Here is a 26,910-nt window from a genome sequence, read left to right on the forward strand (position 1 = left end):
CCCCCTAATTTTGAACTCCTACACCCTAGGGGAATAAAAAAACCCTTGCTATTTACTTTACCCATGCCCCTCGTGATTTTATAAACCTCTATAAAAAGGTCACCCTTCAACCTCCTACGCTCCAGTGAAAAAAGGTCCCAGCCTATCAAGCCTTTCCCTATAACCCAAAAGCTCTCCTGTCCCAGCAACATCCTGGTAAATCTTTTCTGCTGCCTCTCCAATTTAATAATATCTTTCCTATAGCAGGGGAACCAGAAATATTACGCAGTACTACAGAAGAGGCCTCACCAACGTCCTGCACAACTTCAACATGATGTCCAAACTCCTATACTCAATGGTCTGATCAATGAAGGCAAGTGTGCTGAGTGCCTTCTTAACCACCCTGTATAATTGTGATGTAAATTTCAAAGAATTATATCAGAAACAAGGGTAAACTGACACCACAGAGCCTGTAAAATGTTTGTGGGCAGTTTTCTGCAAGGTCAAAAGGTGAGCACCATTCCAATACAGCTAAAAGTTAAAAAATTATGTTTCTTGAAATGGAATTTATTCTTTGCATGTTTGATCTGAACACAAAATCTTCTAACTTCTTCCTTTGCCCTTCATATTTTTGCTACGTTATCATTTTGCTTTTACTTACATCCTCTGTTAGCTTCCAAAGCAGTTAAATATGGAAGAGACAAAATCTAACAAGATGCATTAACCAAGACTTTAATAGAAATCAAAGACTTTGGAATAAATAGAGTGACCAACTACAACAACATTGATATGAATGTTCAGATTAGATTTGCATATGAGAATTAAGTGTCAAATACTTCAAGAAAAACTTCTGCACAAAATAGATACTGAAAGCAAACTAAGCACATGGATGAGTCAAACGTTAAAAAGGCAAAAGTGTGAACTTTAACAGAAGTTCAGATGATGGAAGGTAAAATTGTCAATCTCCTACTGACTATTTTGTTCCTTTAACTAAGTTGAAAGTTCTAAGTGTTTATTCAAAAAGAGAGGCAAGATATCTTTTCTCGCTTAATTGTAGACAAAGATATCTGTATTTGGGATCTTTGTTTAAAAATCATGAAAAATAATGACACTCTAAAGTAAAAATTAATTTAACTATGAAAACCAAGAAGAGCAATAAAGGGAATAAAGCAGAGCAACTGGTATTCTCATTATTTCATATAATGTTGATCCTGTTCAAACTTTTAAGGTAAGAAACTGACCTGTATTGAACCAAATACTTCCATATAGAACCTGCAAGTATGGATTTTGCAGAGGGGTGTCCCAAATGCAATTCCTGTAGAGACGCATCAGCTACCAAACTAGATGCTGCAGACTAAGTGTCTAAGGCAATCAGCTACAACAGTTAAGTTCACTGAATAAGCTAATCAAGTTCTAATACCTATTTTAGAATCGCAGAGACAAATTGTGGAGTATCTGAGCTTTGAAGTAAGACAGTAATAGCATTTTCTTTCCTTTTCGTTCTATAACAGTAGATTGCGGTTGACCCAAGTTCATCCTCAACACCCCTCCACTCTTCTTCACACTTCCACCCCTTTCAGACCTACCTGAAGGCTGGTTCAGCAACTCAGGTGGAAAATTTTGCAAGAGGAGACATTTTAAAATTATTCAGCTTGGTTTGTAGCACTCGAGATGATGACTCTGATTTCCATCTCAACTTAGATCACATGTCTTCTCAAGATTTTAATTAAACCTGGACAGAGTCCTGGTCATGTGATTGTTATTCACATCAGAAGTCAGCAAGGGAAAACAAAGGAATTCAATGATATAGCTTTCTAACTGTTACTCCAAAATGATTGGAGATATACGAGATCCATATCCCTGGGTGTCCATTTACCAAGCTTACCAGGTCTATCATATGCTGTCTGTAAGGAAATGTCAAACATCTTCCATGATTCTGTCCTTAGGTGGCACTTAATTGGAATATTAGAAATAGCATAAGACAAGTATGAGTACTCAGGATAAGATAAGATGTGAGTATGCTGTTTACACTTGAGAAAATGATTTCTAACTGCCCTTTGAAATTGCCTGGAGAACTATTTAATTCAAGAGCAACTACAATGGGCACCAAATGCCGCCTTACTAGTAACAAACACAAACCGAAAAAGAAAGAATCTTGAGTAGAGAAGAAAGCAGGTGACTTGTGTAAAACAGATAGAAAAAGTCACAAAGAGAAGCCTTGAGAAAAGATGCCTTTTAGTGCTCCTTTCAGTGAAAGAGAAAAGGACACAAACAAATTACTCTACATTTGTGGCACACAGCACCTGCCTGGTTTGAAGTGCTTCCAGAACCTCAAAAGGATCTCTGAATCACCAAAACCATACACATCTTTTTCACAGGGTTTTTCTGATTCTGTCTGGTGCTGTCAGATCGGGGTTCTCCATCATGGCAAAAATTGCTACCCAGTAGGTCTCTATTTTTCTTTTCCCTTAAAATGCCAGGAAAAATGAATGTTGGAGTATCATGGCAACTTCCCAGACATCTGTGTTGAGAAAGAGCTTCTGATTGGTGTTTCAAACTTAGAGTGGAATCCCTTCCTGTTTATAAATAATGATTTGACCAATGGGTTATTTCCTTGCAATATCAGTGCCATCAATAACACCCAGGATCCTAAGGAAAGCCAGCAACTCCAAAGAACTGTATGGCCTTTTCCACCTGCTGCAGCTCTGTGGGGCTCGAGCTAACGAAATGGATGGTTCAGACATAAAGCCAGTCAGTAATTTCCATCTGCATGACCATATCTTTCTCAATTCTGCTCTTGCTTTTGTTTCTCAAAGTTGAATGAAGGATCCAAAGGTACAGAAGTTAAAAGCAGTTATCACCTTTAATCTTCAGTGCAGGAAAGGGAGCATAAGTATTATGAAGATTAAGATATATTGTTATTAGTAAACTTGGGTTCCAAAGTGAAATAACGATGTATATTTTTAAAGAGTGATTTGTATTTCTATATTGTGCGGGTTCAGAAGAGGAGGACATTGTTTTAGTTCCATTTTGAGTTTTGAATGGTTCATGGCTGTCTGGAGGTTTGTTGATGTGTACATTAAACAAGAGGAAAATGCAGGTTTACAACTGCAGTTCTCAGTGCATTGTAAGTGGAAAAGGAAGAAAAAGCTGCAGCCTAGCAACTGTGGTCCAGCGAGAGGGAAAAGGTGTTGTTAAAACAGCAGGCTCTAAAACAGCCATGGCTGGGGGAAAAAAAAGTCCTGTGTAATTCCAAAACCAGAAAACTACAGGAAGCTGAGGGAATTAAAAATAAACCCATGTGTTTACCCTGAAAGTGTTTAGAAGTCAGGATGGTATCTCCAGAAAACAATTACAGCTGTGCCCCCAAGCTAAGAACTTTACAGTGGAACACAGGAACCTTTTGGCATATCTGTAAATTGTTGCTTAGGATAACAAGTTGAATTTTTATTTTTGAGATTTGTAAGAAAACCGATTCAAATAGTTCTCACATAAAAACATTGTTAATGTTTGTTTCCTTTTCTATGTAATAAATTTTGCTATTCTTTTGTTAAACTGACATTGACAACGCTTGTGAATAGGTTGAGTGTCTGACCACTATGTTAAACAAATTGCAAAATTAAAACTTATGGTCTATCACACTAGGCCTCACTCCGAGATCTGTCTTGCACAGAAGGCAGCCCTTTGATCCACCATGCCGGTGACAGCTTGCCGAGTTAGCAATTAATCCCACTTCCTCCTGTTGTTTGTCCATAGCCATGCCCATTTCTCAACTCCAAATATTTATTTAGTTCCCTTGTGAAAGTTACCTTTAAATTTGTAACAAAACATAAATTGCTGGAAAATCTCAGCAGGTCTGGCAGCATCTGTGGAGAGAAATCAGAGTTATCATTTTGGGTCCAGTGACTCTTCTTCAGAACTTTTAAATTTAAACTCACCATGCTTTTAAGCAATGCATTTGCAGATCATAATGGTTCACAAAGTGCAAATGGATTGTAATATTTTTGTTAATATAGTATTTTTTTTTAATTTTACCACAGATACATGCTGTTTTCGTTTATGAATGTACATCCTAACCCTTGCAAACCATATCCTCAGTGCCTTCAAACAATCTGAACCAATAGTAAACGGATCAAATGATCACGCTACCCTATTCCCAAAAAACATAGCCTCACTCTTGCTTTAATTTACTTTGGCTCCAGAGGCACATTTGATCTGGTCTCAGATGCTCCCAAAATATATCCAAACAGAAGATGGTGATGTCATCCATGTACAAGGAAGGTTTTAACCAGAGTGCCTCTGCTGCCGAGAATTGTCACTTCTCTTATCCTCACATCCTCCCCGATTAACTCAGCAAAGCATTCTATGCAACACATGAACTGGGACGAGGCTGACACGTTGCCCTTCTCAATTCTTTCTCACTGACTAATGTTGTGTACACCTCCATTATGTAGACGCATGATTTTTAGTCAAAGGTCTTCTCCTGGTCCAGGTTGATAAGGCAGATATCTATTCCTGTATCTCACACGAGACATCATATCCCTGACTAGTGTGATGATCCCAGAGATCATCTTGGTGTGTATAGCACAGAGTGAAATCATCAACTGCACAGCAAATTTGAACCAATTAGCAATGACCTTGGACAGATTTTTAAAAGTCACATTCAGCAGCGTCACCCATTTCTAAATTCCTTCATTTCCCCTTTCCCTTGTAGCGGAGGGCAATGAAGCCTTTTTTCAAGGATTCTGACTGGATGCTCAGAGTCAAACTCTCATAATTTCAGCAAGTTTGGGCTGATCCAGATCCAGAGGATTGAATACATCCTGGCCATAAGCTGTCAATTCTAGGAGGTTTCCTCTTTTCAAAAAGGATTTTAGGCTTTAATCAGGTCTTCTAGAGTTAGTGCGTGGGAGAACTGGACCAACCACTGGATTTCACATCATACAGTCAGGCATAAAAGGATTTCATGATCATTAAAATGTCAGATTTTGACATCTTTACTAAGCTATCTTCTTCCTTCAGGCTGCCAATCACAGAGCTCTCTCTGGGTACCTTTTGGAAGGGGGAATGCAAGTACATCTCATCTTACTCATTAGAAAGGACTTTGTATCAGAAAATGATCTATAGAGGCATCCAAGACAAAGACTGAGGCTCGCTAGCTTCTGGGCTCATCAAGATCTCCCCCTGGATAATGATCCCTATTAACTTCAGCCAGAGCAGATTCTGGACAATTTTCTGGAATTTGCACTTTTTCCTCTGTTGTTCTTTCATCTTCTGAATGCCTTTCAGAATGAAGCATCTCTTGATGTACATTTTAATCAAGTCTCCTACACTCTGGTTGGAAGCAAACAAGGGTTTCACAGTTCCCCAACCTTTTAAATCCCTATTGAGTTCCTCAATGTCTTTTGGGCAAGTAAATTCATCTTCAGCATCTATTTTCGCCTGCTGCCAATCTGATCGTCATGTAGGCAACAATCTACCAGTAGGAAGCAGTAGTCAGACAAGAAGACCAGCTTGACGTCGATGGATTAGACGGTAAACATACAGACACAAGCTTGGCATCTTATACTGTTACCAGGAGTCTGGACATGGTATTCAGCGTGCTGTTGGCCCTGTATCCTTCAACTGCAATAATCTCATTGACGTCACCATCCAAAACAACTGGTTTGGGTGTCACCTGCAGCATGGAGGCTAAAGGATTGCCAACCACATGCTGTTTTCAGTATGTTTACATTAATTAATTAGCAGCTCTGTATGTTATACCTGTTGCAAAGGGTATTTGCCTTGTCACCCCAATATTGGAAATGGTGAGGACATCTACCTGCGACAGAATACTTAATCTGAAGGAATGAGAATGGTTTCCTTCCAAAGGAAAGGAACGAGATCAATGGCCCAGATCATAGATTGCCTACAGTATGAAAGCAGGCCATTCAGCCCATTGAGTCCACAACAACTTTCCAAAGAGCATCCAACGTAGATCCAATCCTCAGCCTATCCCTGGAACCCTGCATTTCCCATGACAAAGCCACCTAGCCTTCACATTCCTGGATACTATGACCAATTCAGCGCAGCCAATCCACCTAATCTGAACGTCTTTGGATTGTGGGAAGAAACCAGAGTACCTGGAGGATATCCACGCAGACACAGAGAGAACATGTAAAATCCAAACAGATAGTTACCAGACGGTGGAATTGAACCCAGGAGCCTGGTGCTTTGAGGCAACATTGCTAACCACTGAGCCACCGTGCCACCCCAAAGATGACCACCACTATGGCCACTGCAAATAGGAGCTGAGGTGTGGCATCACATAATCCTGTAGAAATAGCGAGAGCCAGCTGCCTGGAGAGGGGACACCAGTGAACAATGGCCCAGTGTGGAGCACTGGTGGCGGCCTGGTGCGGAACCGTGGTGGCAGCAGCCCAGTGCAGGAGGGAATATAGCGGTCCAGTGCAGAGCATGGCAGTCAGACTACGTAGAGGCGCCCCACCCGTGTTGGTCTACTGCGGACAGCCTTCGGTGAGAGACCGTGATGTTTGACTTTTTAAAACTTAGCTTCTTGTTTTTTTCTGACCTATGGTCATACTGTGTGTAGCTGTAATGTAACTTATTCTCTTCATTTCTCTATTCTTCAACAAAAGGATTGTACCCAAGTACATTTGTACCAAGATGGTGCTGTGAGCGGTGACTTATACAACTTTTCATGGTACTCATTTGATTACGTGACAATAATGCTAACTCAATTCGACAGGTCACAGAGATGGTCTACCTCACCTCAGAGGCACAGCACTTAGTTTGCCTGCAGTGCTTCGTTTGATGTCTTTTCTGCTCACATTTTTTACAGATGAGTGCTGCAGTCAGCTGATACATAGACACATTTGTCGCAAGTATGACTAAAATTTGGGCTGTTCAACATAGGCCACTGGGAGGATACTGGAGCCAAGAAACCTGAACATTTAAAAACAGTGTGGATGAAAACTTGAAATGTCAAATGTTCAAAGCAATGGGCTAAATGATGTAATGCAGGATTGGTGTCAATAGGTCAGTACAGAAATCGAATGGGCCGAAGGTATCTTCAGTGCTGTATCACCATATGATCAGGTAGCAAAGCTAGAGGCAGTGGAAAACATTGCTCCCTTCTGTTCACCTTCTGAATCACTTTGACATTATGTTTGCTGGTTCAAACTCCAAAGACATCTTTAATCTCCATGAAGTTCCCAGCACTTTCAACATACCTGGTGAGGAATGTCACATCGGTTACAGGTGTGGATGGTGCAGAGATGCACAGTTAACACCCAGTCTTATTACTGCAGCTCTGCCATGAGGACTCACAGTTGTGACAAGTTTTTCTTCTCCTTGAAGAATTTCATGGATGTGGTGATATTCTCAAAATTTGCATCAAATATTCCAGCACTCGGGATATTTTGCACTCTAAGGGTCTAACTCTTCAAATCTAATGTCAAACCCTATAAACTACAGGATTCCAAAAGGATTCTCTTAATGAAGAGGGCATGGTTAGCTCTTTCAGAGTCACCTCAACAGTCTCGCTTGGGGCTTTACTGGCTTTCTTTATTCATTCACGGGATGAGGGCTTCACTGACCAGGCAGCATTTATTGCTCATCCCTAATTGCCCAGAAGGCAGTTAAGAGTCAACCACATTGCTGTGGGTCTGGAGTCACATGTAGGCCTGACCAGGCAAGGATGACAGTTTCCTTCTCTAAAAAGGACATTAGTGAACCAGATGGGTTTTTCCGATAATCGACAATAGATTCACGGTCATCGTTAGATTGTTAGTTCCAGATATTTACTGAATTCAAATTCCACCATCTGTCATGGCAGGATTTGAACTTGGGTCCCCAGAACATGATCTGGGGCTCTCTGGATTAATAGTCCAACAATAATACCACTAGGCCATCACCTCCCCAAACTGGCTGCAGTCGTCACCACTTAAATTGTTGCTGTTAGGCATTGAAGCCCCACTGAAGAAGCACAAACAACCGTAGAAAAATTTTCCAGCAAAGGTTGAATTTCAAAGGTGCTCACAATACCTGCAAAAAGTAAAAGAAATCTGCACAAAAAAAAAAGCAGTCTTGCACAGTGGGGAACAACCATGATCATACCTGACAACGGAGGGTGTAAGAACTGCTGGAATCACAACAAAACTTTGCCAGAGCTAAAGCTCACAAACTCAATTTCAATCTTGAAAAGATGATATGTGCAAATGCCACATGGCATTTGTTTTTCCCTGTTTCTCTAACTTACTCAAGAAACAAACATCTACTGATAGAATTGGACAGATTCAACAGGTCAATTGTGGAAAGGCCGAGTGTTGAAGGAAGCTAGGTATGTGGGCTAGCCTTTTCAAAAGCACAACAGCAGAATTTACAACTGAATTTCATTACCTTTTTTTAACTTGAGAAATTTTACAACACCCCTTAGCATCTCATGACAAGCGTTTTCACATGTATGAATTTTGAGAATAGAATTTCATTATGTGATTGAACAATAGATAACCACAACACTTTAATCATGACAGTTAACTGATTCTGAAGATGCTCACATAATTCGTAGATCAAAGACTACTGACTGCATCTGCACGTTTGAAACATGCCCCCTAATATTACAGTGTCAATTAAGGCAGCCTTCATTTTTTGAAATCCTATGCTGATTTTAACTGAATTCAAGATCATTACACTTTTACAATTCCATGATTCTGTCACATTTCCAAAATTATAAAAATTCTCACACTTTGAACACTCACAGTAGAAATCAGAATTATATTCGCAATGTTGTGACAAGATGATGTTCAAGTTTTCAAAGATTGCTGAGAGGTCTGCATTGTTAGTAATGATAAATGGCATCAGTGCCTTCAGCTTGCTGTTGACGAAGATGAGTCAGAAGCCTCCAGGATTAGTCGACACCCTGGAGTAACAAAAGAAGTTACTTACCTTTTTGGATTTGACAAGACATGCTACACTTGAAGTTTGAGAAGAAAACTACAGTAAACCTGAATGAAACCAGCAGTTAGGTTGGAGAAGACAATGAAGCTTCAAATTTGACCTGAAAAGTCCATGGTTACATTTCTGGAGAGAAACTGGATGATTATAAGACCATAAGAAATAGGAACAGAAGTCGGCCAGTCAGTGCCCGGAGCCTGTTCTGCCATGCAGTAGGATTGTAGCTGATCTACACTCCTCACATCCATTTTCCTGCATTGTATCCACAACCCTTGGTTCCCCTAATAATCAAGAGTTTATCTCAGCCTTAAACATACAGAAAGACTCTGCCCACGTAGTTCCCTGTGACAAGGAATTTCAAGGACTTTCAACTCTCAGAGAAGAAATTCTTCCTTGTCCCAGTCACTTAGTCAAAATCTAACGTAAGGATCCCCATGAAATGTCATACCTTGACTAGTTGGAATGCCGAGAAGAAAATAAAATGAATTCTGGAGGCTAGAGAGATAAAATTTGGGTTGGTCCTAGGAAGAAAGTGACAAACCTTCAGGAATTCAAAAGATCAGGTTTTCTTTGTTGGTTGGAGTAAAAATGAAACTGGATGCATTGCATACAAATAAGTGAACCAGTGTGTTAAGTGAGTAATGCTTGCTTTGAGTTCTTTTTGAACTCAAATACAGGCTCATGAAGCCTGTATTTATTGTACAATATAAAATTATGACCTTTTCGGTTAAATATCAGATGTTAGGATTTCTCTTGAAAAGTTGGTGGTGCCTACTAGGATTAAAACACTTAATCTACCCATTGAAGGTGTTGATTCATTGTTAGGAAACAACTTGGCTGTGAATGAAATGTTACTGTCTCCAATAATTCAGGGAAAGCTCATTAAGGCTTCTGAAACAAATTGTATATGAAAAACTGAAAGACTTGGAAAAACTTATGATACTCCACAATAATTAATATTGTGAATATTATTTCTAAAATCAGAAACTTATCCCATTAATTTTAAAACTGACATGGAGCACCAGGATTAAAACGTTCTTCGCAGTTAGAGATGATAAAAAGCTATTGGAATTAAACATGCAGGCAAAATATTAGCAAGACAAGATGAAGTAGTTTACAATGGTACTCAAAGCTAATAAAGAAATAGAGGCAAAAAATGCTTTGAAAGAAAGTGGAAAAGCCGAGTCCAGTGTGAGGAAGGATAACTGTTCTTAAACTTAAAATTTAAAAACAAAGAAGGTAAAACAATCTTTCTAAAATTAAATTAAACAAAAACTGAAGTGCAGTGTGAGGAAGTAAAGCAAAGATAAAAAGCAAGAACATTTGCGAGTTCCATAACAAGAGCATCAAGCTTTCTCAGCTGAACATTAACACAATCTTAACATTCTTAAATGCAGCCAAAGAGGATTTTGCAAGAAGGAAAGTTTAACTGCATGCACAAAAGCAGGCACTAGTTCTTGGAAAAGAAAAACAAAGGGTTAACTTTTAAGCTTTTTGGTCCTAATTTAAGAAAGGTCCTCACATTAAATACGGCTACGTATTCAATTCTGGACAACTTAAATGTTTGAGTGACTGAAAGATTTTTTCCTAAGATCTGAAAAAGTGTGAAAAGAAAACTGCTGGCATGCAAGTAGATAGAGGGCACTAATTAAAATCTGTCAGAGTGGTTCTGCGTCTGCTTTAAGGAAGTGAAAGACCCAAGGATAATTTCCTTTCTGACGTTAAAAAAGTATACTTTCCGAATCCAGTGTGGTATGAAAGGGGACTATTTGTCAGATTCCACTTTACACCACCAATTCCCAAAAGCCAGATGGCTCATCAACAATCTTAACAAAACTAAACTGTAAAATACATTGGGCCCTTCACAAATGCTATTTCATTGTGCAAACTGTGAACAATCCAATACAGATTTTGAAAAACCAGCATGAAAAGTGAAAAACCAAGAGACTAGTCTGCAAGATCACAGAAAAGATTTAAAGCCAACAATTGGAAGCTGTTTCAGTGATGCTATTTACACCAAAGGTGAAAACAATAACATCACTCTTAAGATGCTCTCTTAAGAGTTCAAAGAACAAAAGATGGTATTAATGTCTTAGTCGGGTGAACATATTGGATTTTGAAAGATTGTAAGGTATGATTGTATGTCTGTACACAGCTCGTTTTAGAAGCATGATGCATTATTAGCTGCATGTATAAAATTTGCACTTCTTTTCCCCAAAAGGGGTGGCGAAGCAGAAAGTAATATAGCAAGGAAAATTTGTAATATTTGAAAAATGTAATTATTTTTAAAAGAACGTTTGAAAAGCACCTTTAAAAAGAGATCTCTTACAATTTTCTTGGATAATGCAACATGGTCTTTCAATTTTTTCTGTCACTTAATTCATGGGATGTGGGCATCGTTGGCTGGGCCAGCATTTATTGCTGACCTCTAGTTGCCCTTGAGAAGGTGGTGGTGAGATGTGTTCTTGAGCTGCTATAGTCCATGCATTGTAGGTAGACCCACAATGCCTTTAAAGGAGGAAACTGCAGGATTTTGACCCAAAGACACTGAAGGAACAGTGATATGTTCCAAAGTCATGATGGTGAGTAGCTTGGAAGGGAACTTGCAGGTGGTGGTATTGCCAGGTATCTGCTGACCTTGTCCTTATAGATGGAAGATGCTATCTAAGGAGCCTTGGTGGCTTTCTGCCATGCATCTTGTAGATTGTATGTCCTACTACTGAGTGTCAGTGGAGGGAGTGGATGTTTGTCAATGTGATGCCAACAAAGCAGCTTTTTTGTCCCCGATGGTGTCAAGCTTCCTGTGTTGTTGGAGCTGCACTCCAAGCGAGAAGTATTCAATCACACTCCTGACTTTTGTCTTCTAAATGAAGGACAGGCTTTAGGGAGTCAGGAGGTGAGTTACTCACTGGAGGATTGCTACCTGATGTGCTCTTGTAGCTACTGTATTTTTATGCCTAGTCAAGTTCAGTTTCTGGACAATGGAAACCCTCATGATCTTGATAGTGGGAGACTTTCTGATGGTAAAGGCACTGAATGTCAAGAGGTGGTAGTTAGATTCTCTCTTGTTGGAAACGATCATTGCTTGCCACTTGTGTGGCACCAATGTTCCTTGCCACTTCTCAGCTGAAGCATGAATAACCAGGTTTTGTCACGTTGATCATGGACTACTTGAAATATCTGACAACTTGCGTATAGAACTGAACATGATGCAATCATCAGCAAACATCCCCACTTCTTACCTTATGATGGAGGGAACGTCATTAATGAAGCTGTTGAAGGTGGTTGAGTCGAGGACACTACCCTGAGGAACTTCTACAGAGGTGTCTTGGAGTTAAGATGACCAACCTTCAACAACCACAACCATTTCCTATGTGCCAGCTACCTCTCCAACCAGAAAGCTTCCCCCCCTCAATTCCCACTGACTCCAATTTTGCTCATGCTCCTCGGCATCACACTCTGCCCTTGATGTCAAGGTTGCATTTGAAGTCATTATTATCTCACCTCTGGAATTCAGATCTATGTTTGAATCAAGGCTGCAATAGAGTCAGGACCCGATTGGCTCTGGTGGAACCCAAACTGGGTATCACTCAGCAGGTTGTTGCTGAGCAAGAGTTGCTTGTTAGCATTGTCAATGGCACCTTCCATCACTTTACAAATGATTGAGAATTGACTGATATGGCGGTAGTTGGCTGGATTGGATTTATCCTGCTTTTTGTGTATAGGACATACTTGGGCAATTTTTCCACATTGTTGGGTAGATGCCCATGTTGTAACTGTAATGGAATACCTTGGCAAGGGGTGCAGCATGTTTTGGAGAATGTCTGCAGTACTATTGCTGGAACGTTGTCAGATCCCAAAGGTCTTTGCAGTATCCAATATCTCTAGTCCTTTCATGATATAATGTGGAGTGAATTGAATTGGCTGAAGGCTGATATCTAAGATGCTGGGGACCACTGGAGGAAGCCAAGATGGATCATCCACTCAGCACTTCTGGCTGTAAATGCTTCAGCCTTACCTTTTGCACTGTTGTGCCGGGCTCCCCCATCATTGAAAATGGGAATATTTGTGGAGCCTTCTCCTCCACTCAGTTGTTTAATAGCCTACTACCATTCAGACTGGATATGGCAGGACTGCAGACCTTTGATCTCATCTGTTAGTTGTGGAAATACATAGATCTGTCTATCACTCGTTCCTTATGATGTTCAACATATTCATAATCCTGTTTTGTAGCTTCAGCAGGTTGATACCTCATTTTTAGGTATGCCTGGTGCTGCTCCTGGCATGGCCTCCTACACTTCATTGAGACAGGGTTGATCCCTTGGTTTGATGGTCATGATAAAGTGGGGAATATGCCGGGCCATGAGGTTACAGATTGTGTTAGAATGCTACTGTTGATGGTCCATGCTGCCTCACGGATGCCCAGTCTAGAGTTGCTAGATCTGTTCAAAGACTGTCCATTTAGCACAGTGGTAGTGCCATGCAACACGATGCAAGGTATCATCATTGAGAATGCAGGACTTCATCTCCAGAAAGAATGTGCAGTCATCACTGTTATCAATACTTTATGCACAGCAGGCAGACCAAGGTCAAACATTTTCTCTTTTATTGGTTTCCCTCAACACCTGCTGCAGATTCAGTCTAACAGCAATGTCCCTTAGAACATGACCTGCTCGACCTTTTGCTGCTTCCAAGCCTCTTTTGGTGATGGACAATGAAATCCCCCGAGTACATTTTGTGGCCTTGCCATACACCGTGTCTCTTCCAAGTGTCGTTCAACATGGAGGAGTAATTACAAGGGAAGACAGTGTGTTGTAATTAGGTGGTTTCCTTCTCTCGTGAGACATTATGCAGTCTAGAGTCAATGCTGAGGATTCTCAGGGCAGTTTCCACCTAATGTACACCACTGCGTCGAGACCTCTGCTGAGTCTGTGCTGCTGGTGGTGTTGATCGTATCTGGGAAATAGTCACTCATGGAATCATATTTTATAGACAATGTCAGGCTGTGCTTGTCTAGTCTGAGACAATTCTCCCAATTTTAGCACTAGACCCAGAATGTTAGTAAGGAAGACTTTGCAGAGTCAACAGGGCTATGTTTACTGTTGTTGTTTCCAATGCCTGGGTTGACGCCAGGTGGTCCATCTGGTTTCATTCCTTTTTTGAGCAACTTTAGCGATTAATGCAATTGAATGGCTTGCTAGGTCTGTTCAGAGAGCAGTTAAGAGTCAACCACATTGCTGTGGGTCTCGAGTCACAGAAACCAGATCAGGAAAGGTTGGCACAGAAGCAACGTTGACAGAGTCAAAGTAGCTACAGCAGAAGAACCAGAAGTTATATTTACCAGGAAGTATATGTGTGTAACAAATGGATAGAAAGACAACAAGACGACAGAGCAGGAACAAGGGATTGTGAATTGGGTAACTGTTTTGCTTTAGTTTTGTCACAGCTGACCAGACTGCTTAATGAGGTATATCAAAGAAGTCAACTAAAGGAGTCTCTAGGGAATCTGTGCCATCAAGGTTGTTATGAACCGAGTTAAGCAGATTCTGGGTTGACAACTTTCTCTGGGGAACTTGGAAGGAATAGAGCTACTGTTGAAATGTCCTGCGGACTAAAACTACTGAGTGAGGCGAAAAAAGAAAGAAAAAGAGGACAACATAACGAGGGCACAGTTTAAACGACTGAGAAGTCACACAGTGCCATAATTGTGCAAGAAGTGATGTGAATGCTTGTAATTTTTTCAGATAGTTTTTGTAGTATATGCTATTCTATGAATAATTTGTAGTTCATACTAACTGTAAATTGCCCTCTATGTTTTAACTCGTGCAATTTATTCTGATTCCGATTCATGATCAAGTAAAAGCTGCAAGAATTGGGATCTTGTTGATGATTTTTCGATTTGGGGATTATTTGGTAAATACGGTTATTTACTTTACAGTTTCTCACAGGGAATGGTAACAAATGAATTTTGCAAACAAAGAAAATGCACTCATATATTTCATGAAGTATTATGCAGTGTAGTGTAAAAAATGAGTTTCATGTTTTGTGAAGTTCAATTGTATTAGAACCTGTTAGCAAATTAACTAACTGCCCTTTAACTTCATTGCCAATTTCAATTAATGTTATTTTAAAATCACTGCAGCGTTAGAATTTCAGACTGCTGTTGACTCCCACTAATCAAATATTGTAGCCACGTCTTCCCTCTTAAAGTCATGTGATTCCTAATTGCAATTCACTGCTATCCAATCAAATTCAAGGTGATCCTATGACCAGGCAAAACATACAAATGATACAGTTACATGCTTTAAATGTAGCTCATTCTGACAAAAATAAATAGATGGTTTCAGCCAAACACCCATAGCAGCCAACAGCAAATGTGCTTTTGACATGGAAGTAGTACTTTGGAGACTACCCTAGTGAGGAATGTTTTAGGCAAAGATGACTCCTTTAAAACAACGCAACTCTAATTATACAGTATCTGTTAATTCTGTTCCTAATTGTTTTAATCACTCCATACTAAAATATAATGGACAGCATTTTCAATTAAAATCAATAATATTTTCTTTACTATCTAGTCCATATCTAGACTACATCAATATAAAAATGTTTTTATTCTTGGTAGAGGCACAATAACTTCACTCTTAAAAACCTCTTCCACTGAACACATTTGATTATGACTAATCTACAAAGAATCCGGAGAGAAAAATAAACACTTTTCCTTAAAATTGGTTAATATTGCTAGCATTTGTTCCAACCGTATAGCCTTTTCACTTATCCAATGGTTTTCAACATTGTATGAAAGTCTTCCTCTCAAGTCTTCATCCGTTTTCAATGCCATAGATATCAGTAACATCAAAGTGCAGCAACATTTGAAGATGTTTTATCAGCATTGCTCTCAGTCTCAGGTAGATATAGCTCATACTTCAAATCAGCCTCTGTCTCCATCTTCTAACCTGTGAATTCTATTTTCCTGGTTCTCTATTTTGTTAATGCTATGATGAGTGCTGTTGTGAATTTCCGATTTAAATCCCAGAGTATGGAAAGCACCCTCCTCTATGTTCTTCCTCCCTTTATATTAGCAGTCAAATTATAACTCATAACATAACACTGTGCTCCAATTATGTTCCCTCGGTTTCAATTTTCTGACAGGTCTTGGTGAGCACTACAGAGAATCATACAGTCCAGGAGAGGCCCTGCCAGGGGTCAATCAAGTCTGTACCACCAAAGCTACAGTAAAATTTATACTAGTCCTACCTATTAGTCTTTGTAATCTTGCTGATATTCTGTGTTATGAACTATAACCCTTGCTCTAGATTGCTCAACTAGACCATTTACAAGAGCACTAAAAAAGGTAATGTGGAGTGGAATGGAGGTTATTAGTATTTTATAATCAACATAAACATCACTTACTGAGTTATTTTAAATGAAAATCAAAACACTTGAAGATGCCAGATTCAATTTTAAACATGTATGATGTAATTAATTTTTCTAAAAGAATTGACAATGACAGATTAACAACACTAAAATGGGACACCCCAATTTATTTCTAAAATATTTGCAGAGCAAATATTTTTAGTCTTTCAGTAAAGCTTCTTAGTATTATAATCAGTAGAGAATGGTAAAACAATTTGAAGGTAGAGAATGGTAGACAGCATGAATTAAAAAAAGATGAAGCATGCTGTTTCAAGGAGTCAAATTTAAAATGAAAGTGATAGTGACTTTAACTCTAAGCTGGCTGACGGTTCCTACAATACTAGACTTCAGTTCTGCTGGTAAGGCTCAATACTTTACTATTCCTTCACACTACCCTTACTTAATCCATTATTCAAACTCCTGCTAATCAAAAGTCATCAGGATAATTTGACATGAACTGTACTATTTTAGACCAGAGTTCAATTATGAACTGAATCGAAATGAGAAGTATTAGATTTTTACATTTTCCACATGTATAGGAAAAAAAAAATGCATGAACAACAATGATCTGACCTTATTTTTCTCCCAAAAAATAGTAAGTGGGTTTCTTTGCATTTATATTCAAATCTATTTGCTGTTTTAAATCTATCTAAGCCTTATATAAAACCATTCAGAGATAGCAAGAACTGCAGAAGCTGGAGTCACAGTTGATACAGTGTGGAGTTGGAGGAACGCAGCAGTCAGGCAGCAGAGGAGCAGGAGAGTCAATGTTTTGAGCCTAGACCCTTCATCAGGACTCTAGGTCAAGGTTCGAAACGTCGACTCTCCTTCTCCTCTGATGCTGCCTGACCTGCTTTGTTCCTCCAGTTCCACACTATAAATCGACCTTGTATAAAACCAGTTTGCTTACATATTGATGCACTGTTTTCATAGTTTGCTTTGAAGTATTTCAGTATGTCATATTGTGGTAATAATAGAACACAATTCACACCTGGCAGGGAAGTTCAGTGACCCTGAATTTCTGTCAATTTTCTGCCACTATGCCGCTTCATTGGAAGTGTGCTGGAAATCACCTTTATGTGCACACAAACGGGATTAAAAGTTATAGTGGTGCAGTGACAGTCAGTCCAAGGATAACATTTTCTTTAATCACAAGAATCTGTGACACGTCTCAGCTAACAAGTCACTGAAATATCACTAGTCATTTAAAAAAAACCTTCAAATACAAAGAAATAAAGGCTAAATTGCACAAACGTATGGTAGATTTTATCACCTTGAGTTGATTGCTACAGTGGCATCTACAAATGGTAAGTAATTTTGCCATTTTAACACTGAACTCTGATATTGTTTGGCAGAATATTTTATAGAAAACAAACATTTGAAATCTGACATTATAAATAATAACATATATAAATACCAAATGGCATACATGAAAACGTTCAGTGAAATATAACTTTGCTTATTGTCCAGGTGGCAAAATGGAAGACAAATTATAAAGTTAGGTTTCTCCTTCATGTGTGCTGTCTTTTAAGCAAGATTTACATCCACGTTTTCTGCTGTATGTACTAATGTCATAAATTACATGACATTTGCTGACCTTTGCCTTAAAGTATCAGCGCTGGTCTCTGGATGAGAAGTGCAAACTCTTCTGCTCCAAGCTTTATACATACCTCCTTTTCTACATATTTTCTTGCCGGGTTTTCTGGCACATTCCTTCGATATTCTTTTTACTGAAAAATGAATAAAAGACTAAAAAATAACATGAGCTCCATCACAGACAGCAGGAGCATGCAACACCACCAACTGACTTAAAATTGTCCTTTCTACAAAGACAGGCTTCCAACTCATTGTGTCTGCACACACAATGAGCAAATTATGCACCTTTTCTTAAGTCAGTGAGAGGGGGATGGAGGACCAATATCCACCTCAATGGTCGTGCTATGGGGTAGAAAATGAGTGGGGACAGAATACAGATTTGATGCATCAAGAAAGCTTCATGCATATGCACACATTGAAACACACTCGTACAAACACCCACAAACATGCAAATATTATGTCATGCATCCTAAACAAAGAAAGATCAAACACTGAGTAAAAACTAAAAAGTTAGATTTCCTTGTTCCTTATGGTTTACACTCACCATCTTCAGTAGGCACGTATATGTTTAGAAAGAGGCAATCTTCATTCTGTTCTTGGACATAAGAGGCAATTACTTCCAAGTTGGCAGTAAACCACACTGGAAGCATAACATCTGGTAACATACCATGTATATTCTGGGGACAGACTGGTGCAAAATGGGTAGCATTTCGGATTTCTGACCAAGAAGAGGGGGGTTCAGGGGGTTGGAAGCGACGATCTCCCGTTGGTGAAGCAGCATATGGTACACCTAGATACTGGATTACTGGGCCCAAGATTTCATTACTCAATTCTTTTTTAATCCCCCTCAGTCTGCCATAATTGGTGTTCACAATTGGGTAAGTGTCATCTAATTTCTGGCAGAGCACCAGGTTGCCCTTCCACGCAAATCCAAGTATCCAAAGGAAGAAGGTTATATCAAATCCCATTCGCACTGGATGAGCCATCACCTTTTTAAATATGCAATTGAGCCATGGTTGCCTCTCCTGGTGAAGTGACATTTTCCACAATGCGTCTCCAGAAATATAGAAATCCTGTTTGGTATTTGGTTGAAATCTCAGAAAGCTACAAGAAGTTTATACAGAGTCCTAAGGCAAATCGCAGAAGCTTTTGAAATCAGCAAAACTCCCCGATGGAATTCATAATTGACGATGGTTGCTATTTTTCAGTCAACATCATAAAATTTCTTTTTTGTGCCAACATGAAGAAATTGATTGACCACGGCGGATCTCCTTTCAATTATGCGCATCAAGATATTTGTGGCCTGCAAAATATAAATAATGTAAATATCAAAAAAAATTCCTAAATTATTAACATTTTACATTGAAACTTCACATTATTTTACATGCAAAAATATTTTTTATTTAAACTACTGTTAGCAATAAATCAGTGGACATATGATAGTTGACTGTCCACTATTGTAAAAGCAATGCAGATATTACAATTACAAAGCAATCAAAAGAAGGTCTTATTTCAAGCATTTATGCATAAATGTCTACAAGAGTTGCTCTCAGATTTTGAAACTTAGCAATCATCATTGTATGACTGGACTGACAGGGCTAGAGAGATATGTTTATGTGCCATATCCAATTTTGTTCCATGGGATGCAGAATCTCTGCTTGTAGCTGAAGACAACCATTAATTCTCTCACCTTCAAAAATCAGAAAAAATCTGTGTTAGTACCCATCTATTTACATGTTTCAAAGTTATTGAAGCTGATCCCCAGAGAGATTAATGGGCATAGAGACAGGTGGCACAGATACTGAACTGTAATGATTTGGATGGGAAGGCGGATTCTATCACTTGCTTTGCGTTATTCCAGAAGCATTCTATGAATGTTTAGCTAGAATACAAATACGTTGCCTAGAAATACTGAGTTTTTTTTTAAGAGACAATGGAATTTCATAATTTTTTTTCCTAAATTGAGATCTTTGAACTGCTATTTGAATTCATAGAATCATAGAATCCCTACAGTGTGGAAACAGGCCCTTCAGCCCAACAAGTCCACACTGATCCTCAGAGCATCCCACCCAGACCCATCCACCTAATCTACACCTCCCTGAAGACAATGGGCAATTTAGCGTTGCCACTCCACCTAGCCTGCACATCTTTGGACTGTGGGAGGAAACCGAAGCACCGGGAGGAAACCCACGCTGACACAGGGAGAATGTGCAAACTCTACACAATCGAATTGAACCCGGGTCCCTGGTGCTGTGAGGCAGCAGTGCTAACCACTGTGCCACTGTGCCACCCTAAAGCTATATATGGTTGTTTTTAGGCTAGCTCTTTACTCTAGGTTTGTTATGGAATACAAATTTCACCATCTAACTTGTTGGGATTTGAATTAGAGCACGAGAACACTGTCCTAGGGTTCTAGATTGTTACTTCTGTGATATTACCACTACACCACCACCTCCCCTCTAATAGTCTAGCGATAATACCACTAGGCCATCATCTCCCCTTCATACTGATTTATATCAATTGTCATTATACATAAATTTTTGCAGTCAGTTATCAAATGTTGTGGTTAATGAAACAAAACATTTTAAATTATTTTAATATTAGTTTGAATTTTTAAGCAAAATCATAAGCAAAAATTTGGGAGTCTCTAATCACCTTGAAAGAGGACTCTACACAGGAAGTTTACTTATTTTGTGATGCTGCTTCTTATTGGTTTAGAACAGAGAGTTTTTGTCATTTAGTGAATTTCTAGTGATATTCACCACTTCAAAAGAAAATTGAGCAACACTGTTCTCAATTATGGATAAATTACTGCATATAACCAATAAGCCTCTGCAATATACTATGACAAGGAGAAAGATTCACTAATGGGAACTGCCAGTTGAATATTTGAGAAAGAAGATTGAAAACACCTTTCATTAATAGTTTGCAACTCAGCAGTTGCCCAAATGGCACTGTGATGAAACAGAGTAGGTGGACTGAAGGATGGTGATCTGCAGAACATCTATCCTAGGTTGATACCTCACAGAAATAAATTTCAGTATCTGCTCAGAGTCAAAAGAGCCTTAGGCACGTCTGTCATTTCCATTCCCGTCCTTTACTCTCTGCACACTTCATTCTTTTTTGCTGCTTTTGCTTCAATTCATCCCATAACCATAGGTGCTGTAACTATAGCTTCCATTATTCCAGGAGACAGACTCCAGAGAGAAATAAACTAGTTTTTCTGACCTCCTGTTCTCACTCAAAAACCCAAAACAATTAAAAAGGCATCTCATCTGGGCCTCGATCCTGTAAATAATGGTCCAGTGAGGGCTCCACATGGAACAGAACATATGTTTTACTGGGACTGTTTACCAAACAGATTCAGTATCAAATCAATGTTAGGTGCTGGTTGTCATCATCATCTATCCACTCTACATGTTTCCAAAATATATATGACAAGCCCAAGCTACTGTCATTTCTCGTGCCATGCCGTGTTACATCTTCAACTCGACAAATGGCCAGTGTATGCCAGCAATGGGTTTTGGCTGGTTTTCTTTCCCCAATAAACTCTTTTGGGTTCAGTACTTCAACAACAATGATGGAGTACTTGTCAGTTAATCATTCCTTTACAACATGGGGAAAAACATTTGTTTCTGTCTTGCACTTTCTACTTGGTGTCCAAATAGTTTTATAACCAACTGATTTATTTTAAATTAGCAAATAAGGCAGATAATTTCTACATTGTTTAAATTCATTCATGGGACATGGAAATCGCTGGCTAGACCAGCATTGACTACCCAACCCTAGTTGCCCTTGACAAGGTGGTGGTGAGCTGCTTTCTTGAACCATTTCAGTCCATGTGCTGGAGGTTAATTCACAATGCTATTAAGGGAGGGAATTTCAGGATTTTGACCCCATGATAGGTGAAGGAAGGTACCTTATACCTATACCCTCTTGTTTTGGACTCCCCATCCCTGGGAAAAGTCCTTGTCTACTCATCCTATCCATGCCCCTGATGATTTTATAAACCTCTACAAGGTCACCCCTCACTCTCTGGTGCTCCAGAGAAAATACCCCCAGCCTACTCCCTACAGCTCAAACCCTCCAACCCTGGCAACGTCCTTGTAAATCTTTTCTGAACCCCTTCAAATTTCACAACATCTTTCCTGTAGCAGGGAGACCAGAAGTGTGCACGGTATTCCAAAAGTGATCTAACCAATATCCTGTACAGCTACAACATGACGTCCCAACACCAATGCTCAACGCACTGACCAATAAAGGCAAGCATAACAAGCACCTTCTTCACTATACTTTTTACCTACGACTATTTTTAAGGAACTATGAACTTGCACTCCAAGGTCTCTTTGTTCAGCAACAGTGCCAAGGACCTTACCATTAAGTGTGTAAGTCCTGCCCCAATTTGCCTTACCAAAATGCAGCATCCATCTGCCGCTCCTCGCCCCCCACTGGCCCATCTGGTCAAGGTCCTGTTGTGCTCTGAGGTAATCTTCTTCGCTGTCCACTACACCACCAATTTTGGTATCATCTGCAAACTTACTAACCATACCTCCTATATTCACATCCAAATCATTCGTATAAATGACCAAAAGCTGAGGACCCAGCACCAATCTTTGATGTTTTGGGCTTTTCCATCATTGATGATGGGAATATTTGTCGACCCTCCTTCTTCCGGGAGTTGCTTAATTGTCCACCACTGTTCATGACTGGATATGGCAGGACTGCAGAGTTTAGATCTGCTCCATTGGTTGTGGGATAGTCTAACTCTGTCTATTACTTGCTACTTATGCTATTTGGCATACAAGTAGTCCTGTTTGGTAGCTTCACCAGGTTGACACCTCATTTATGGGTATGCTTGATGCTGCTCTTGGCACGCCCTTCTGCACACACCACCAGGGTTGATCTGCTGGCTTGATAGTTATCATCGAAAATGGGATGTGCCAGGCCATGTTAGGCAGGTTGTTCTGGAGTACAATTATGCTACAATTGACGGCCACAGCGCCTTATGGACGGCTGGTGTTGAGTTGCCAGATCTGTTCGAAGCCTGTTCCATTTATCACGTTGATGGTGCCAAACAACATTATGGATAGCATTCTCAGTATGAAGGTGGGACTTTATCTCCATAAAAGGTGTACAGTGGTCAGTCTTACTGATACTGTCATGGACACATTCATCTGCAGCTTGCAGACTGGTAAGGATAAAGTCAAGTATTTTTTTCTCTCACCACCTGCTACCTGCTAGATTCAGCCTTGTAACTATGTCCTTTAGGTTAATAAGTAAATCAAAGGTTCTGGGGAAAAAGGCAGGAAAGTAAAGCTCAAAACTAGCAGCTAAGCCAGGATCTCATTGAATGAAGAAGCAGTTTCAATTTCTGCTCCTATGTCTGATGATCTGAATTACTCAGAAGGTGGCGTAAGGTATTTAAACGTCAAAAATGTTGAGAGCTAACTTGCAGTCAATGGGGAAACTTTAGTCTCCAGGTCTCAAAGGAGTATTGGTAATGTCTGAATTCATAAAATATCAAATTTAAGGCTGTGTGGCAAATTCTAAGATAGACTGAAGTTGAATGTTTACAACTTCAGAACATACACCACTGCTACAATATGAAGTCTCCACCTGCTTGAAGAAGACCACCACCATCCCAGTACCAAAGAAAACACGTCGAACATGCCTCAATGACTACTGCCCAGTGGCTGTGACCTCCATAATCATGAAGTGCTTTGACAGGTTAGTCATGGCCCACATCAACTCTAGCCTCCCAGCATGCCTCAATCCTTTGCAATTTGCCTACTGGTGAAAGAAGTCCAATACAGACTCCATTTCCCTAGCTCTACATTCATCCCTGGAACATCTGGATAATAAGGGTACCTATGTCAGGCTCCTACTTATCGACTACAACTCTGCCTTCAACACTATAATCCCTAAGTAATCCCCAAACTCCGACACCTAGGTCTCGGCTCCATACTCTCCAATTGAATCCTCAGCTTCCTGACCCACAGATTGCAACAGCACCGCCTCCAAAATAACCCTCAACACTGGCGCCCCATAAGGATGTGTACTCAGTCTCCGACTGTACTCCCTGTGTACTCACGACTGTGTTGCAAATTTGATATGAACATCATTTCAAGTTTGCTGGTGACACCACCGTTGTAGGCCGGATATCAAACAATCATGAGTCAGAATACAGGAAGAAGATACAGCGCTAGGTGCTGTGGTGCAATGGTAACAATCTGTCTCTCAATGTCAGCAAAACTAAAGAACTGATCATTGACTTCAGGAAGAGAGGAGGAGGAGGAGGAGGAGGACACATCCCTATCCACATCAGAGCTGAGGTGGAGAGGGTCAACAGCATCAAGTTCCTAGGAGCAACGATAACCAACAATCTGTCATGGACCTCCCATTAGATGTGATGGTCACGGCCATAGAACACCTCTTCTTTCTCAGGACGCTTAGGGAATTCAGCACGTCCGTAAGAACCCTCACCAACTTTTGTAGATGTACCATAGAAAGCATTCTATTAGGCTGCACAACAGCTTGGTTCGGCAACTGCCTAAACCATCACAGAAGCCAACCTCCCATCCATGGGCTCCATTTACATTTCTCATTGCTGTGGAAAGGGTGCCAGCATCAAAGACCATCCCACCCGGTTAATACGCTTTTGCAACCTGTGTCAAGCAGAAGAGCCAGAAGCTTGGACAAAAAAACCAACAGGTTTAAGAACAGCTTCTTCCCTGCTGTTGTTAGACTACTGAATGGACCTTTCTAATTTCAAATTTAACATTAACCTTGCTTCTGTGCAGCTGTAACCTTGTATGCCTTGCTATAAGCACCTTATGATCTGTATATCCTTGTTTGTTACGATCTGCTTGTACTGCTCGCAAAACAAAAAATTTTTGATTTATTGTATTCACAAGTACAGTAAAATCAAAAGCAAAGACCGAGTTACAAGGCCCATGTGAAATATGACTTCTTGGAATGGGTTTGGGAAGGGAAAGTTGCAAGTCACAGGGTCAAAATTCTCAAACTTCCTTCTGAGCAGCACTGAGGGTATATCAATTCTGATGAAGGGTCTAGGCCCGAAACGTCAGCCTTCCTGCTCCTATGATGCTGCTTGGCCTGCTGTGTTCATCCAGCTCTGCACCTTGTTGTCTCCAATCCAAGGCAGCCACTTCTGAAAGACAACTTGGGATGGCTAGTTAGCAATCCCCTCAGTCTGTGAATGAATTTTTTAAAAAGAAGCCATTATAGTATTGGGTTACAGTGTTTCAAAAGTGTCACTGAACCTCACAGGTAAATTCACTGCGTAGTAATTTAAAAGACACAACAGGAGGCGAAGGCAGAGACTATACTGACTCTACTGATCACTATGCTCACAAGAATGAAGAGACAATATTTACGAGGATGAGGTTGGAAAATTCACCTAGTTTAGGTTACACAGAGAGAAAAAAAAATTCAGTGCAAGTCAGTTCTGGAACTGCAAGTTATCCAGATGGGAAAGGAAAAGGGAACCAGGTCATTTCGAGAATGGTTAATAGCTTCAAACTAGTGCCAGAAAAATAGTGTCTGCTAAAGGGACAATATTAAATATAATTATGACATAGGACCATCACACATCCCACTATCACTCATGTTAAAACCTTAATGGCGAATTTCTTTTCTGAATTTTGGAATTATAATGGAGTCAGAGTGTCCTACAGCATGAGAACAGACCCTTCGGTCCAACTAGTCCATACTGACCATAATTCTAAACTAAACTAGTACCACCTGCCTGCGCCTGGCCCATAACCCTGCAAACATTGCTTATTCTTCATGTACTTAGCTAAGTGACTTTTAAATGTTGTAACCATCCCACATCCATTATTTCCTCTGGCATTTCATTCCACATATAATTCACTCTGTAGATTATTTAGGGGAATTTGTTTTCTTTCTCCTCTCACCGTAAAAATATACCCCCTAATCTTGAAATCCCCCACCCTAGGGGGAAGGCACCTGCCATTCACCTTATCTCTACCCCTCATGATTTTAAAAAGCTCTATAAAGGTCACCTCTCAACCTCCTATGGTCCTATGAAAAATGTCCCAGCCTATCCAGCATCTCTCCATATCCTCCATGCAAATCATTCAATGCCAACTAACTGTTCTCAAATCACTTAAAATCAATCTACACAGAAATATCGATAAGGAAAGATTTATAGTTATTTAGCACTTTTGCATTACCAGGACATCGCAAAGTATTCTTGACCAAAGGCATAGCTCAAGGTGCAATATTTTCTTTAAATGTGGGAAAAATGATAGCAAATTCCTATAAAAAATAAATGGTGTGATGACAAGATACTCTTGAATATAAACAAAACTGGGAACATAGAACATTCTTTTGAATACTTTGAGATAACAAAGTTATTGGCAATGCAGCAAATGAAATATTCTGTACTTAAATTTTCCTAAATTCTTTGATAAGATACCATAAATTAGAATCCTAACAAAAGTCAAAGCCTAATGAATCATGGGGACAAGTTGGCTGCTACACGGAAAGTACAGATTACCGATATTTATTCAGATTGATGGAATGTGGGAGGTGGAATTCTACATGGTTCATGCTGCGATTACTACTGTTCACCATTTGTATAAATAATCTGAACTTGAAAATCAGAAATACAATTTCAAGACTTGCAGATAACATCAAATTGGGATTAATTGTAGTAATGGGGAAATCGCTACAGTTCATATGTAGGAAGACAACAATACTATCCGATGTTCATTAATTTGCAGAACAGCAAAGTACATGGATAATGATTTTTGATATGATGCGAAATGGTGCATTCACAATATTAAAAAAAAAATCAAAAGAACTGCGGATGCTGTAAATCAGGGACAAAAACAAAGCTTCTGGAAAAGCTCAGCAGGTCTGGCAGCATCTGTGGAGAAGAAAACAGAGTTAACGTTTTGGGTCTGGTGACCCTTCCTCAGA

General features: G+C 39.7%; 1 protein-coding gene across 1 annotated transcript in view; it reads right to left on the bottom strand.

Annotated features, from left to right (window-relative positions):
* nlgn1 (neuroligin 1) overlaps window positions 1-26,910 on the bottom strand; it is a 496,423-nt gene that overhangs the window by 448,730 nt on the left and 20,783 nt on the right. The window contains exons 2-3 of the mRNA XM_048604767.1: window positions 18,488-19,246; window positions 18,018-18,077 (exon numbers count right to left, since the gene is read on the bottom strand). Coding sequence (XP_048460724.1) covers window positions 18,018-18,077; window positions 18,488-18,983 — 556 coding nt within the window. The 5' untranslated portion in view covers window positions 18,984-19,246. The remainder of the gene's footprint in view (window positions 1-18,017; window positions 18,078-18,487; window positions 19,247-26,910) is intronic.

Source organism: Rhincodon typus, chromosome 13 (genome assembly GCF_021869965.1).
Source record: "Rhincodon typus isolate 14 chromosome 13, sRhiTyp1.1, whole genome shotgun sequence".
NCBI lineage: Eukaryota > Metazoa > Chordata > Chondrichthyes > Orectolobiformes > Rhincodontidae > Rhincodon > Rhincodon typus.